The sequence below is a fragment of the Colletes gigas genome, unplaced genomic scaffold (genome assembly GCF_013123115.1).
Source record: "Colletes gigas isolate AHSC1104 unplaced genomic scaffold, ASM1312311v1 Colletes_gigas_Sc00037, whole genome shotgun sequence".
In the NCBI taxonomy this organism is placed as follows: Eukaryota; Metazoa; Arthropoda; class Insecta; order Hymenoptera; family Colletidae; genus Colletes; species Colletes gigas.
In genome coordinates this window covers 159,334-177,489 of record NW_025106666.1, presented here as the reverse complement: position 1 = coordinate 177,489, position 18,156 = coordinate 159,334, and the positions used below count along the sequence as shown (strand labels likewise).

Here is an 18,156-nt window from a genome sequence, read left to right as displayed (position 1 = left end):
GCAAGGAAAACAAGAATAGCAAGAGTAAAAGGGAAATTAACCGCGCGGTATGTGGTTAGCCTGATTACGAGACTGCGGCTTGTAATATAATTAGTATTTTTACTTGGCGATGACGCGTCGATGCATCTTTTGCAGCTGATTCCCACGCGTGCAGCTGTTTATGAATTTTTCATTCTGAAATCGATGCCATCCTCCGACGCAGAAATATCACAGAACAAGAGAATCCTGTTCCATCGATCGTATTACCCGATTAGGGCATACCAAAAATCGTTTCTCGATGCTTGAATTTATCGGTAGAGGAAGTGCAACATATTTAGAATTCCGAAGTATTAAAACAACCACTGATATTATATAATTTTTAATACAGCAAATAATAGAAGAATTTTTATATTCCCGACTTGCAAAAATTAATGTTCAAAGATTCAAAATTTTAGAGTAAATGATATCTACTCGTTTGCTCGATAATTCTATGATATCTATGGCATTGTCATCGTTTCAAATATAAACATATTGCTAATACCGAAGATAATTTAGAACATTGTTTTTTCGTCATGTAAATTACAGTAAAGATAGTAAAATTAAAGTAAATTTTAGGGCTTATTGACTTTTGGTTTTTTGTTATTACTGACAATTTGAAATATAAAAGTTTATTAGTTTCTGTATCGTGTTATATAATTTGTTTCTGTTCTCTGCTGTAATTTTTCATTTACCTTGAAGAGACTGGTATTTCAAACATGCTGCACCTCCTCTACAATAATGTAAATCGGTGGTGTCAAACTTATATTACAAACATGACTTACCAAATACAATTTTTAAAAAGCAGCAAGGAACCAATTATTGTTCAAAATATTTTTTCCTATAATTTTGCATTATCAAAAAATCGCATCGAGTGACTCACAAGAACATTTTGTTTGCTATGGTTTGTTTCGACGAGTTTGTTTAGTTTGATAACAAGAAACTATGGTTTTCATGCATCGATTTAATAATATCAAGGCTTACCGTGCGACAATCTTCTCGCGTGATCTTGCTTCGTGTAGACCTTCGCTACGTACCGACAAAACATTTTGTCGAAAAGCGCCAGGAACACTGGTAACAGGGTATCTTTCACCAGGGGTAACCAAGTCGCGAGATTTTGGGGTGTACAGAAATCCATAAGAAGCTTTGGCATGATGGATATCACCTGTAAACGAATAACCACATTATTCGAGTAAATTTTCATATAAATAACCCTTTATCGCAAACTGCAATAACAAATCGTCTTTGTCGAATTCATTAGAACCCCTAAATTAATTGGTCGAGAATTTTTTATACAAAATCTACTGGATTAACCCTCGGACAGCAGTATCAGTGGGTCCATTTTGACCCAAAGTCTGGATTTTATTACAAATTTTGCACTATTCGTTCAATTCTTTGCAAATCAAATTCATTGATTTTCCAACTACGAATTCCATAGACATTTAGATGTAATTAATGATACTCCTGCAACTGTTACCCCCGACAAATTATCACAATTATTATATGAATAAATAAATGAAATTACCATCGGCTGCATAGTATTCATATTATACTTGAAACGTATGTTAACTAATAGTCTCTATCAAACAAACGACGTAGTACGATATATGAACGAAGAGTATACCGATATGCTTTATGAATTGGGTGTGTGCGACGGAATGAAAGATACAATGATTATTTTACTACCTAGGTTTAATGCATCCTTCAATCGCATTTCAACAAGTTCTGACATTGTACCATGTGATTAAACCTTACGCTGTATGATAAAGTTGAATGAATTTAAAGTGGATTTTCAATTAATACTGCTACTTTAAATCAATATTATTCTGTTCACTTTATTCTTCCTTTAATTACTTTATTTTTAGTAATTCTTCATCTATTTTATTTAACTGTTAATGGGTCAAGTAACCCTTTAAAGATTTATTATAATTTTATTTATTAATTTTATTATCATTATACAATTTCCTTATTATTTAAGAGACCCAGCCAAGTTTATTAGCAAACCCAATAATTACATCTGAACATATTAAACCGGAATGATTTCTGTATTCGCTTATTCTAAGCATTTCTGGGCTCACATTAGATTTTCGATAAAGAATTTTTTCCCCGAAAGTGCGTAGGATTTCGGGGGTATGTCTATTCACCAAAAATGATTAAAATTGGCCCCCGCAAATAAAAATAATTTTTTTAGAACGATTTCAAATTTTTTAATTTCGCCAAAGAATTTAGGCACCTACCCCCTTGTCGATTTTTCTTAAAAATTCGTTTTTCATTTTCAATAAATTTGTTTGACGCCCTACAGAAAAGTTGTCTAATACTTTTTTGTAGGTACCCATGAGCTCTACTTCGGAAAACAGTTTCATTGAAATATATTCACTATTGTAGGAGTTATGGCCGTTTGAGAATTCAACTATTTTTATGGGGTTTTTCTCACTTTACGGGGTTAAGGGACAACTTTTCGAATATTTTTGCAATTTCTACATATTCTTCATCAAAATACGCGTTGTTTGCCTTCTGAAACATTAAAATCGTCCAATCCGTTTAGGAGTTACGATATTTTAAACTTACTCATGAAATTTCAGGGTAACATTTCTGACTAGAGATTATATTTTCGGTAATGAATTTTTTTCTCGAATTCGGGGGTATGTCTATTCACCAAAAATGATTAAAATTGACCCCCGCAACTAAAAATAATTTTTTTAGAACGATTTGAAATTTTTTAATTTCACCACCTGCCCCTATCGATTTTTCTTAAAAATTTGTTTCTGATTTTTAATAAACACAATCATGGGTAATGTAGTAATACAATTTATTAATCAAAAATAAAATATATAAAATTGCTGCTTTATTCGTCAACTGTTTAGTATCGACGTCACTGCTGGATGCGTACGACTGTGACTTCTTTGTTTGTGTGAAATATAATCCGTAACACTTACTTACTTATCGAAGAATAGTCGGGACACTACTGTAATTCGTATACCTGCATATTTTGTATCCTTTTAACTAACTTATACGACGTATAAATTGAATAAATTCTGTATTTTCAAAGTGAATCCCCATTGTGTTTATTAAGCGAATTCACGGACCTAGTTTATTTAAAATCACATTTAAAATATAATACTTCTCAATCTGTATATATGGATGACATTTTCACTAAGGAGATGAGAAAATTAATTCTCAAGATTGGATGTTAAAGAAAATAAATCTAGATAGGACTTTTGAATTTTAATAAAAAGTTTGACTAAAAAGAAAGTTTCGAGGGTAATTTGAGGAGTTTGGTCTAGCAGTGAAACCGTTAACTAAATTTTATCGAAACGATTCAAACAAAAACAAGATTTCACTTTAGCAGCACTGACCAGCATACCATCGGATAATGACATCCTCCTCCAAATTTAGGAAACGAAACATGAAGTCACAGAAAAGGGCAACAAAATAATACTCACATGGATACCGGGACACGTAGGCATTCCAAGAAATGAAAAAGCCGACCAGATAGCAAAACAAGTAGCCAACTCACCAATTAGCTACCAAAATATCCCCACCAAAGAGGATTTAATTAAAGAAATCAGAACCAAGTTAAAATGCCAGTGGGAATCTGAGTGGAAAAACACAGCTCCATCACACATCAAAAACATAGATGACTCCTTTTTTACAGAAAACAAAACAACTACTTTAACTAGAAAAGAGCAAACTGCTATATCCCGAATAAGAATGGGACACTCAAAAATCTCCCACTCATACTTATTATCAAAGGAACCCATCCTAATATGAGAACACTGCAACACAACAATTACAACGGACCACCTAATCCTTGACTGCCCAAAATACAATACTTCTTCGCCGTAAACACAAGCTGGAATCTCAAGTTAAAGAAAACCTCACCAACAAAAAGCTACACAACCTACTGGGATTCATCAAAGAAACAAAATTAATTGACAAAATATAAGAAAAAACCACCCGACCGACGCCGCTAATAACCTCGCAGTGGATGCGGCGTAAAAAACCACTAAATAAAAAAAAAAAAAACAAGATTTCCTGTGCAAATTAAATTTGATCGCCTGATGGCGTATCGCGAACAGGGGAAGCTTGAAAGATTAAAGTACCGTGTGTTTTGTGTATATACAAAAGATTCGAAACGTACGATGCTTTGTGAAATATTTGTACTTAAGTTTAATAAAAACAATTTCGGTACTAATATTTTGTTTTTTTATGCAATGGAACTGAGTTAACTGGATCAGATTCAGCTTTCCAAATAGGATCGCGAGGGATGTTTTCCTCGACACGCACGACATCGATATCGACGACGGCCGCGTAGAAATCGTGTCAGGATCAGTCGCGGCTTTCGCTGGGCAAAAAGGAACGGAATGCAGCTACATCGCATGCAGCTAATTGTTCGACTCGTCAGCCCTGGACGCGTCGATAAACAACCGACGCGTGCGCTCCTGTAATTTCGCGGGCGCGCTAATGAAACGAGAGAGAGAACAAAGAGAGAACGCGACGAGGGAAACGTCGAAACGTCGTTGGTCTTACGTGTCCGCTATACTTTCGATTTTAATGATCCACAATTTCCACAGTGAAAACTCAGACTCGGTCGCGCTTTCAAAAGCGCGCGCGTTTCGCGCCAGAGACCCACGGGTTTCCTCACGTGTTCCATGCACGTAACATGGACGATATTTTCGTCGTAACAGCACACCAAGAGAAGCGTTATTGTCGTTGATCGTATTTAAAAATTCTTATTCGTTTTGATTTTCAAAAGGGAAATAAAATCGAAATTAAAACTACAACTACCGACAATTACAGTGGATTTGTATCAAAGAAATTGAAACGATAGATACGTGAAGAAATGTATAATGCAATAGAAATGAGTGTTTATTCATTCTCCTATAGAAAATTACGATAAATTTTCAAAAATCCAACCGTGTAAATTTTTTATAATTTTTATTAGAAATTGCGAATGAGTCATTTCCTAGTGTTAAGAAACGCGATACACTGCGGGCGAAAGTGTAGCATACTTTGAAATAAATCTAATTTTTGTTATACAGGGCGTTCGGCCACTCCTGGGCAAAATTGTAATGGGAGATTCTAGAGGTCGAAATAGGACGAAAATCAAGAATATCAATTTCTTGACTGAGACTTCGTTAAAAAGTTATTTCAAAATTAAATTAAAACATTAAAAATCGTTCTAAAAAAATTATTATCGATTGCAGGGGTCAATTACAATTATTTTTGGTCAATAGACATATCCACGAAATCCTAACCATTTTCGAGAAAAAAATTCCTTACCGAAAATATAATCTGAGGCCAGAAATGTCACTCCAAAATTTCTTGAGTATCTTTAAAACGTCATAACTTCTGAACGGATTGGAGGATTTTAATGTTTCAAACGGCAAACAACGCGTATTTTAGTGAAGAATATGCAGAAATTCTAACAATATTGAAAAAGTTATTTCTTAACCCCGTAAAGTGAGAAAAGCCCCATAAAAATGGTCCAATTTTCAAACAGCCATAACTTCTACAATAGTGAATATATTTCAATGAAACTTTTTTTTGTAGTAGAGCTCATGAGTGCCTACAAAAAAGTATTAGATAACTTTTCTGTATGGCGTCAAACAAAATTACTAGAAATCAAAACCGAGTGTTTAAGAAAAATCGACAGGGTGCCTAAATTTTTCGGCGAAAAAAAGTTTTTTCAAATCTGCCTAGACAAATTATTTTTAGTTATGGGGGTCAATAACAATCATTTTTTGTCAACAGACATACGCTCGAAAGCCTACGCTTTTTCGAGAAAAAAATTTAGTACGAGCGGAAATTTAAATGTTAATAATTTTTTAACGAAGCCTCCATCAACAAATTGGTATTCTTGATTTTCGACTTATTTTGGCCTCGAGAATCTCTGTATATATTTTCAGAATATCTTATCGTTGTATCTTGAAAACTAATAAAACTCGAGTGAATAAATTGCAGGTTAATGAATTCGTCTTGAAAAGCACTATCGCATGATCCACAAAAAAATATATAGTTGTATTTAAAAAACGAAACTTCACCATCATATCTTTTAAACTAAGTACATAAACAAACTTTTCGTTTACGCCAAAATAGAGATCCTATTTTATCCTGCAATTTACATACAAACAATTTTTTCGTATCATCAATAGTTATTGAAATATTGCGACTGTCACACTTTAGCGTGAACACCCTGTATATGAATAAAATAAAACGAAATTGCATCGCCCTACTTAGTTTTATTGTAAAAAATTCTATTATTAATCAAATATAGAGCAAAAAAACTGATAGTACACTGAAAGTTTCAAATTTGATCATGTTTCTTTACGAATAAATTATTACAAGCTCTAAGCTTAGTTTTTGTTGACAAAGTCCATTTAGTCCCGTTGAACGATCGCAACAAATGGCGTCCGATCGTGTCGACCTCGATTAAAGGGAAACTAAGATGTTCACCCAGATACATGCCTTAAAAATCGATCAAATTCTACACGATGTTCGGACGCGTGCAGCGTGACGCCTGCGTTCTCTCGGACAATTAAAGCAAAGTAAAACGAACATGCTAGTTACGGATTCAGCACGAGTTCGCGACTGCAGTTGATTGGTGAAACTCGCGACTGAGAGAGAGAAAATGATGGAACTAGGATCGGACATTAGGGATAAGAGAGAGAAAAAAATATGCGCTAACCGGAGCGATAACGCTTCTCTTAGCACGCGTTACCTATCGAACATACGCCGCGTACCAAAAGTACACGGCAGCCGTATTTATCGAGACATTTGGAGCAGAAAATGTATCGCCTGAGATTTAATTACGAGGATGGTTGAAAAACGAAGGTTGCAACGGTGGGAGACTCTGTTTCTTCTCTCATTCGCGAAAGAATCAAAATTACATCGTTGGGTAATTGGTAGCAGAAAACGGTAGATATTTATGCAAAAATTTAGAATGTATCGTGAAAACCTTGTTTCCGAAATATTATTATATACTTCGTATACACGAATTTCGTTGCTCGACGAATTTTAACAAACTTTCACTTTTCTTTGTTTGATTTAAGGAGTTGCTCTAGTCTGAGCACGGAAACAGACTATTTCTGGAATTTTATAAAAAGTAAATTGTTTAAATTATCAAATTGACACTTTGTACTTATAATATAGAACAAATATAGAACTTTTTCTGATTAGAAAAGGAAGATCAGACTTTGTTTATTTAACTACATAAAATTAAACAACGTAGAGAATAAGTTTATTTCACGGATAAATCGGATGGAAATAATATGTAGACCATATATTATTTGTGTCTGAGATAACCAGAACCTAGCTTGAAATGCTTAAATCTTCTTCACAGATGAATTATTGTGTTTCGAACAAAAATTCAAAAGTCCAGTAGAATGGCAGAACTGACGAACTTCTACCTTTATTTGAAAATATACATATTTATAAATTTACAATTTATCCACAAAATTAAGTCTCAAGTCTCTATAAAAAGTATTCGATACAAACACAACTGTACTCTTCATTGCATATATCCACGATTTTTGCACAAAATATTTGACACGTCGACTGCATGGGTTTCACAAATATATTCTAAACGTTCGTCATATTTTTTACTATATTTATTACCATTGTGTAATACTGCAAAAGGGTTTTAGAAGAGAGAATAGCTTTTTCATTCCTTCTCGATGTTCGATGTTCAACGTTCCAACTAAAAATGACTGCGTTGTATGTTAACGTTGATAATAGAAACAATCTATTAATTTTCTGATAACAAAGACAGAATACAGGTGAAAATTGACTCTTCTTCGTTGGCGAACTGTTAATGTATCTCAGTCGTCGCAAGCGATGCTATCGTAACATTCAGTTCTTCTTCAGTATGTAACTGCAAAGTACAATTTGCACTTTACACACAATTAGCATGATTATGAACGTAGTCTAGGTCAATAATTTTTAATATTCTTCCTCGTATTCCATAATGTAGGTCGGCGTACCACAAAATAAACGACACATTTAATTTTTTTAAATTTTTAACTCCGTAATCCACTTTTATAATTACTGATATGTACAAGGGTGGTCTCAGAAGTACCCGACCTGAGGTATAGATGGCGGTTATTGTTTCAAAAAAATGACTATGGTCGGAAGTACCAACCTTACAAAGCTTAAGTTTCAAGCTTGAAGACGCTACATTGTTTAGTATTTATTTGACAACCATTAATAGCGAACGCTTTCAGTGAATTTGTAAACATGGAAAAATTGGTCATCGTTATGTGATACAATATTTTCATTTGAAAGGTCTGAGACCAACCAATATCAAAATTTAGCTAGATTCTACTCTAGGGGAGTCTGCTCCTTCATTTACAACAATAAAATATTGGGTTGCAGAATTTAAACGAAGCCGTATGAGCAACCAAGACGAATACCGCAGTGGTCGATCAAATGAAGTGACCACACAGGAAATGGTGAAGAAAATTCACTAAGCGGTATTGGACGATCGTCGACTGAAAGTGCGAGAGCTTGCAGACATGGTAGGCATTTCAAAAGCTGTGTGCAAGATGGGTGCCGCGCTTGCTCACAATGGAACAAAAACAGCGTCGTGAGGATGTTTCAATCGACTGTTTGGCGATGTTTCGCAGGAATAAAGCCGAGTTTTTGTGTCGATTCATAACCATGGATGAAACCTGGATCTATCACTTCACACCTGAGTCGAAGGAACAGTCGAAACAATGGACTGTAAGGGGAGAACTAGCTCCAAAGAAGGCGAAGACAGATCCATCTGCTGGCAAGGTCATGGCGTCAGTTTGTTGGGATGCGCGTAGAATAATTTACATTGATTATCTTGAAAAAGGAAAAACAATCAACGGTGGCTATTATGCGAATTTATTGCAGCGCTTAAGTGACAAAATCAAGGAAAAACGGCCGCATTTGGCGAAAAAGAAAGTGTTGTTTTACCAAGACAATGCACCTGTTCACACATCCGTTATCGCGATGACCAAAATCCAGGAGTTAAAGTTCGAATTGCTCCCTCACGCACCCCATTCGCCAGATTTAGCCCCCTCGAATTATTTTCTCTTTCCAAACTTGAAAAAATAGCTCGGCGGTAAAAGATTTTCCAATAATGAAGAGGTGGAGTATGCCATTAATGGCTATTTTAAGGAGCTCGATGGTTCTCACTATAAACAAGGTATCGAACCTATTGAACACTACTGGGAAAAGTTAAAAGGAGATTATGTTGAAAAATGAATATATTTGTTCCCAAATTTCTTGGGTTTTTTTTGTTAGGTCGGGTACTTCTGAGACCACCTTCGTACATATATTACAACTGTCATGACGTAAATCTCTATTTTATTTTATTATTAAAGATCACGAATATTATTTGATAATTTCCATATACAGTAGAGCGTCGATTATCCGAATGAATTGGAAGATAAAATCGTTTCGATAATCGATTTTTTGGATAATCGGTCTGAAATAATCAAATTCATAATTATGTCATAAATCGATTAGAAATTAAGAAATTTTGTAATCTAAATGGTTTATATGTAAAAAGATACATAGTTAATAATAAAGAAAATACAATATAAAAAATTAGGCGTGTTATTCCAATGCTTCGCTTTCGCAAGATCCACTTTTACATTGCGTCATCTAATTTATGATCAGTTGCTGTTTTTAAGCTATTATCTAATTTCTGTTGAAAGTTTAACAATTTTGATTCACTACTTTTAATGTTTCTAGTCGTGGATCTTCCAACATTATATTCTTTTGCTAAATTAGAAGCACTTTCACCCTTTTTTAGACATTCAATAATATCCAACTTTTCTTCGAATTTCAGCACCACTATTTTTCTTTTAACGCTCATCGTATGAGTGATATCTATATGTATGAAAACATTAAACTCAGACAAGATACTAAATTTGGCCACCTAAAGTATCTAGGATACATGTCTCACAACATAAACATTGTTAAATGCGTGGCTAAAATAGCTCGAATTATCGACATTTGGATTATCGACGCTCTACTGTACTTTTAATTTAAGAAAGTTTATTATTCATGACTTTTCACTTCACTCGAGTGTTAAACATGCTGGAAAATTGAGATCTTTGAAGAAGTGTAGTTTCTCAAGATAATACATTCAACAGATATTCCATTAACAGAGATCATCCTCGGATCACGCGAACAAATGAAAACAGAAATTTAATTCTGTTGTGGTGAATAGTTAAATATAAAAATAGATATCGCGAATATAACGAAATTAAGATAGTATTTTATCGTGAAACACGTATTTTTAGGTCTCCTTTCGAAATTTTTCAATGAAAAACTATACAAATTTTGTACACATGTAAAATATTAATAATTGAACACAGTAAAAGAAATGTTATATTATACACGAATACATAATATTACACGAAAACTGAGGAAAGGTTTTTAATTAGAACGAGTTTCATAATAGCAAGTAAATACTAAAATTAAAGAGAATAGTCAATAATTTAAAAAAATATGAAACAAACAATGGGTTTGGACAGGATTTTTAGATTTTGCACATATATTTTTTAAACCAATTTCTTTAAAGAAAATTGATCTTTTGGAATGTTTAGCTTTAAACTTGGTAATGTCCACCGAATTTCACACACCAATGGAGCTCAGCAGTATTAATTCAATTTGCACGCTAATTTGCGGCATAAATTATTTACGAAACAATATATTGAACTTTCTCGATGATAAAAATGCTCGCAAATCGGCTCACGAAACTGTGTATAGAATAAACAGAAAAATAGTTACGCAACGATGAAAGTTCGGACAGATATCCTTCAACTTATGTAAAAGTTAATATCGCCGCGAGAAGGGTTGCAGTCGCTTAGGAAATCGCAGCTGTCTGAATCTACATGAAATTATGCGCAAAATGAATTACACGCGAGCAGTATGAGCGGTTCGAGATTACGAAGTTTTAATTCGCTTCGTAACCAGCGGATACGAAATCGAAACTAGAACCTTAATTAGAGAACACAACGACTTTGGAACGTGACGTGCATGCGTGCATAATGCCTATACCGAGGGTGTACCGAAAGCAACTCTCTCTAGGAAAGGGAAACCTCGAAATATCGTCCCATTAACACAGTGAAACTGTTCACGGACGATCTAATAAAATTTCCAATTTCACTAGGCCTTCTCACCGTTTAAGAAGAGATCTTAGAAAGCGCAGAAGAGGAGAAGTGAAAAGTAATCGAAGAGTAGGGTAACGGAAGCTAATATGGAATATTTGTATATATAAATATAACAATTATAACTATAAACGTAACAGGTCGCCCTTCGATAGTTTCCATTTTCAACAATTTTTGAATTAAACGTTATTTCTAAATACGAAATTGTACATATTATTATTGATAAAACACGAGAAAGTAATTTTGGATCCACTCTATAACTAAGGGTATATATTTTGTTAAAAATTGTTTTCTTTTTACTCTACGCTATTCCTGCATCAGTTGATTCAACGTCGAAAATGACAAAAAAGTAAATCCTCGACATGATAGATTTCCTTTCGCTGATTTGTTCGTATTTTGGATTAACCAGCAAGATCCGAATTTATCAAAAATTGTAAAAACTTGGGAAAATGTTACCAATGCAGTGAACAAAGTGACAGGCAATTTAAAAACATTGCTGATTCGAAACTTTGCATTTAGAACGAGTGAGGAAATCTAGGGCAAAAAAATTATTGAAAATCTGTACAAATCTTTGCCAAATAATTAGAGATAGAACATCGTTAATTACCTAATAATAAACGAAATTCTCTTTTGGAGGAAATCGACCAAAGTTTAATAAAAAGAAATTTATTAACAGCATGAAAAAAAATATTTTGCAAGTTGCTTGTCCATCATGAAATAGTAACTTAGTAGAACAAATTTTTTTCGTTAGTATTTGCTACGAAATAAACTATTTTTTATAAAAGACTTATACTTTAATTCAGTCGATTTTTCCCTAAAATGCATAATAATTCAGTGTCTACGTAAATAATGTCAATTTGTACGACAATCCTAGGAAAGAAGAAAAAAATAGTTTAAGCTACAAGCAATAAAAGGATTAATAACGAAAGATATTTATTCTTTTGTCCAGAACTGTACATGATTAATTTTCAATTATTGGCATTCCTCTGAGAATCAAAAGATTATGGCTGGAAAGTATATCTTTAAACAGGTTTGCGAAGACTGGAGGAAGTGTTAACCTACTGGTTTTAATCTGTTTTATCCTCACTTCGATGTTTGCAAATTGAATGATATTATAATATATACGCGTTGCCTGACAAATTAAATTTGAATCCAGATAACCCAGACTTTCAAAACTGTCTGAAAATCGAATATTATTTTCGCCCCACTTTTTCCACACTCCATCCATGGCAAGTTGTTCGAGCATTTGTAATGCTAAGTAAATGAACCCAAGATTTTTTTTGTCTCCCGCGAGCATGCAGATAAATACTTGATATATTGCCAATAGAAACGTAAGTACCTCTGTAACACTTAATTTACCGTCTGGAAACGAACATCCACACGAATCCTAATTTACACAGTTGAAACGCGACTCACCGTAATTTCCAATTCGTTATAATTGGAAACGAATGCTCGTAATCGCGATAAAAAGTACACAGAATACACATTCTTCTCCTTAATTATATTTTCTACTATTTTCGTTCAGAAATTTACTACCTTTCACACTATTTATTTCAACCAAAAGCTGTCTTTTCACATCTAATTAAAAATAAACAGTAGGTAACAAGTCCAACGAACAATCTTCAAACTAAAATTTGTATTGTTTAGAAATCCAATATACTATTCACAATATTACATTGACGACTGTCAAAACAGCACGTTTCCTGAACTAGAATTCTTTTAAATATCTGTCGTCGAGAAACAACTTAAAAATGAGATTTTTGTGTTATTTTGAATGTTGCTAGATAAGTTCAAGCGAGTCGAAAACAGTTAACAAACGTACAAATAATTCGTACAATGTTAGAAAATGGAATTGTGCTGTTTTTAATTCCCGAAGAACGAGTAAATCATCGAGTAAACTCAAACGGCGGAGACTTCAACGCCAGCATAGAAGCAACCTAATTCAATGGCGTCCACTGGGCGCGATTATAAACAGAATGCGTCACGCAGTCGGTTATAAATATTCACAAGGAAGGTCAGGGGAGTTTCTCCTGCGATCATTTTACCTGTCGACCGAATCTTAATCAAGTTTGACATCGAGGTCGTCGTCCGTATTAAGCTCGCACTTTCGAATATTTCGACGCGTTTTCGCGTCTTCTCCCTTCCTGTCTCTCTTTGGATGCGACGCACTATAAATATTTATCAATCATAAAATACAATAAAGTGTCACGCACGTGTATATTAAAAAAATCGAACGTTCGAAACAGCTCGAGATTTCCCTCTGTCCAACTTTCTCGCCGCTGAACGGAATTTCGGCGTAGAAAAAAGGAAACATGATCGGTGACTCGTCAACTTCCGGATAACAGGCATTCGAGCCGGTTTCCTGCTTACGAGGGGAACCCTTTTCACGCTCCACGACCTTACGATTCATTCCATGCGAACAATCATGCAAAATTCTCTGATCGACAATAAGATTCTACAATTTTATAGTATAAATATTGACCTCACGGAACAGTTTAGAGCAATGTTTCTCAACGTGTGGCATAGTTCCCATAGGCGTGGGCGATTTTACATATTTTGGGAGCAATTGGAAAATTATATTGCATTAATTTATAATAATGTCTTGATTAAAGAAACCTCTTTACTCGAGGTTTAGAGATTTTATAATTATTGATCCTAACCTGAAAAAGGTAGACAGAAATTGTCACGTTAGTATTGCATATAAAACATTATAGAATCATGTACTTTAAATACTGGATTTAAAAATACAAGTAACCTGTAACCCATATTTAATATAAGTTTGCACGATTTACACTAATGCAACACTTAATACGATAAACAAAGTTTAATTAGTAAGTTATGATTCATTACAGAACTTTTTAAACTGATATCCAGATATCATGAAAAAGTTAGTTCAGGAATGAATCTACAATTTTTTTTGAATTAGTTCAATTAGGACGGAATTTCTCAAGCAGATTTTTCTTTCTTTGAATTAAGAAAAACGACAAATGACTCGTTTTAGAAAAACAATTGTTAAAATTCTCGCAATTATTTACTGATTTTTACCGAAGATTGTTCGACGAAATTATTTTCGACCTATTACTAAAGTTTGAAATGAAATAAAATATCTACTAAAATAGAATATTCAAAGCTAAAATGCAAATTCCTGATTTTCACCTCCGAATAATAAAATAATAATTCGTAGTTTAATCGCGCAGTTTAGGTGTGAATTAAACGATCGCATTATTAGGAAAGAATCGCGGTTATAATGAAATTTAATGAACGAATTATGTAATGGTCACGCCAGAGTATTAGAGAGCGGCCTTGTAATCGCATATTTTTAATCGTTTCCGAACGATAAGCAGAAATAAGTTATATCCGCAGGTTTTAGACGCGTAACATTGTCACGGCTCGCTGGTCGCCTGCTATTTAGTGGATTAGTACAAAATACGCTACATATAGCTGAGACACCTCGATCGAAGCTACTTTAAAACGGATTTAATAAATGTCACGTTTCTCTCTTACCACGATAAATATTGTAAGGTAACAATTATCTGGGGAAAATCGATTCGAAAATAATAATTAACTCTCGTATATAGACCGTACATGTTTTACTATTTTTCACTTTCGATTGCAAAAGCCTCGTACTGATTCTTACAACTATTATCAAGAATAACTAACGTTTCTGCTTGTGTGTGTGATAGTAGAGACCAATCTTGAAACGAGTATCTATTTATTGCAGCGATCATAACTGTTATAACCAAAATAATGAAAAGTTATAGGATAACCACTAATTATATTTTGAACTAAAGTGTTTTTTTTTTTAATATATTTTGGTTGCTTGAAACGGTTAAGCTATCAATTTACTCTAATTTTCCCTGTTACGATTCTTTTACGTTACTAATAATAGTTATCAAAAATTTGGATGAAAAATCGTACTATTAACAATGGTAAAACATAAACCACATCGTAAAATGAAGAATTTGTCTTGTCTCGTGCAGAAAAATAAAAATGATTATTATGTAACAAAATTTTTGAAAATCGAATCGGAGACTCTTATCTTCTTTTCTATTATTTCGAAATGATATTCCTGCGAAGAAAATAAGAAATTAGCGTAATAGCTATGCTTCACTGATGTTTTGCATATCCATCTTGCATTATGCATATTTATGACTTGAAGTATTTATACAATATGATAATGATTTATATAAATCACAAACCTACAAGCCATCTACAAGTTCTCGTGCAAATTTCTCCGATAAAATCTTTATATCGTTGTTAAATTTCTATTTCTCTCGTTCAAAATTCTATTCTTCATATTGAAAAATAAAAAATATCTCGACACGTTGGATATGATATGATGATAGAGTATTATTAGTAAGTGCTTCAGTAAAAATCAATAAAATCGTTTAACCTACCCACAGTTTGTCACGTAAGTATAAAATTTATTATACTATAAATGGACCTTTCAACTGCATACATTATATTTATACATAACAACATATGTACATACATTGTTGAATGGAACTTATATTGTCTGACTTTGTGGAATATTTAAATAATCCCGTGCGTTTGTCAATAACTAACAATACGGAGCTATCAAAGACAAGATATTTCTATATCGTCTATCTTTTTCGAGTAAACACACGTTAAAAATAACTATGCATTCACTATACGAGAGTTAATCGTATTTCGAAAATGTTATTTTTAAAATACTATATCAATTAACACTTTTAAAAATAGTCAGGTCTGGTGTAAAATAATAATCTAGCAACTATTACTGGGAACAAAGCTGAGTAATATTCGTGGAAAAACTATTTCGAATACTATTTTAAATAATACACACTATAAATTTAAAATAAAATAGTATTTAAAATATGAAATGAAATTTTAGTAAACAAAATATTTTATTTTGATAATATAAGACTCTAGCATGGAATAAATATTTTATTTTAATAATTTAAAAGATAAAATGAAATATTTTATTTTTAAAATTTAAAGCACAAAATAAAATACTTTCTCTTTAAATTTTAAGTAATTATTATATTTCGAACTGCCCTTAGCCTGAAAATAAATTGTGAAAATGATTAACGTAATGCAAAAAGAGATACAGTAAGAATCCAAAATACTGGGGAAGATATCGAAGAAGGTAGCTTACCAAGATAGGCAAATGTTGAAAGACGTAGCAGACGAAGAGGATGCTGTAAATGGTGGATCTCCCACTGGCCTCGTCCACCTGGACTCTCTTCTTCCTGAGACAGGCTCTACTGTTGGTAGATCCGCTGGTGCAGGATCCGCTGGAAGGATCCCAGTGCTGCGGATGACATTCGAACGCCCCGGAGGAGTTCTTCGAGCTGGTCTCCGACAGATCCGACACTGACTTCAGCAGTTCTGCCTTTCGCGTGCGACAGACGCTTCTGAACAAAGCCGCCAACAAGCTAATCAGCGTGGTCAACAGTAACAAACACCGCAGGGAGTTGACGAAGACGCCATATTTGATGGAAATCTCCTGGGCCATGAAAACGCAGAGTTCCGGTTCAAAGTTCAGAACGCCCGTCACACCGACGCAGGCACCGATCACGCTGAGACTGACCAGGTGATACTTGAGGTGGTTTTTCGTGAGGCGTAGACCCTCGTCTCTGGTGCTGATCGCGGTGAAGATCGCGATCGAGGTTAACGTCAGTTCCTGGAGGATGCTGGACGAGTTCAGCATCCAGACTAGAGTCGAGCAGAACTCTGCGAATTGAACGAAATTAACGCTATAGGCGAAACGTAGTTGGCTGATACTAGATAAAAAAGTCTGAAAAGGAAGTAATCCTGATGGGCAATTAATTCAAATGAAATAATAGTTGAAAGTTGTGGGAATTCACTTGAGAAATTTGATATTGACTAGAAAGATTGCGTCAATGATTGTTCTAAATACGTGTAAGTCAGCAATGTCAATGATCGAAACGTCTTCGATTAAAAAGACAGTGTATACTGGTTGAATTAACACAATATCTTGTATAGTTAATTTAACAGCGAAATAAATACAAGGGTTGATTGATAACTAAGGTCTCAATCTTGTAAAATATATTTGACATAAGTGGAATTAATGAAATCCATGATTTCCAAGAATTCCAAATCCCGAATAAAGTTTAGAGATTCCTTTACTAATAATGACCATAAAGCGACTGCTTGCTGCAAGTGTCTAGAAAATTCTGAATAGTCAAAAATAGGACAATCACGTCCGTATCGTAAACGCAATCACATTAAAATTCTATTTGAATTCTTAACAATATGGCTTCCGGATGGATACCGCGTCTAAGTTCAGCCGATCATCAATGTTTCGCAAACACTGTAACGGTTGCTATTTGTATCTCCAGGGCTATTAAGCTCTGATGTCCAAGTCCCATGTTTTCAGGAAGTCCTTTTATTCGCGTGGTCACTGACGCGGAACAATGCGTCAGCCAATCAGAGATTTTTAATAGATTAGCTGAACCTAGACGCGGCATCCAGCCGCTAAAGCCTCAAATCTCGTACTACACAATGGTATTTACAGGCATGTTTCTAGTGTAAACTATCACATATCACATTATGTAGAAATTACAAATAGCAATAGAATCTTTATTGATTGAAGGAATTAAAAATCAGATAATAGGTTTAAGTCTTTGTGTCTTCCGTTTTAACTGTCATTGAATAGTACGATAATTACATAGGGATATTCTTCTAACAATTTGGTGGAGTATGTACTGTATGATTATTCTGTTCTACATACTATTATAATGCAATAACGGCAAATATATGCTGCCAATATATTCAATGAATGTACAATAAATTGAAAATATAACTTCCATCCCTCGTAAACAAAGGAAGACATATTCACTATTACACATATTACACTATAATGTAGACCTTACAAACAACAATTTTGAATGAATTAAAGTATGAAATTCAACTGCATTTATCAAACTTATCTCCTATAAATCTAGACATCTTTTCAATGAGGACAAATTTTCTCAACGAAAAGGAAATC

General features: G+C 33.8%; 1 protein-coding gene across 3 annotated transcripts in view; it reads right to left on the bottom strand.

Annotated features, from left to right (window-relative positions):
- The window catches only part of LOC122402483, a 56,857-nt gene that overhangs the window by 8,735 nt on the left and 29,966 nt on the right, over nt 1-18,156 (bottom strand). For all 3 annotated transcript variants that reach the window (XM_043405303.1, XM_043405305.1, XM_043405304.1), the window contains exons 3-4: nt 16,300-16,877; nt 1,000-1,180 (exon numbers count right to left, since the gene is read on the bottom strand). In XM_043405303.1, coding sequence (XP_043261238.1) covers nt 1,000-1,180; nt 16,300-16,877 — 759 coding nt within the window. The remainder of the gene's footprint in view (nt 1-999; nt 1,181-16,299; nt 16,878-18,156) is intronic.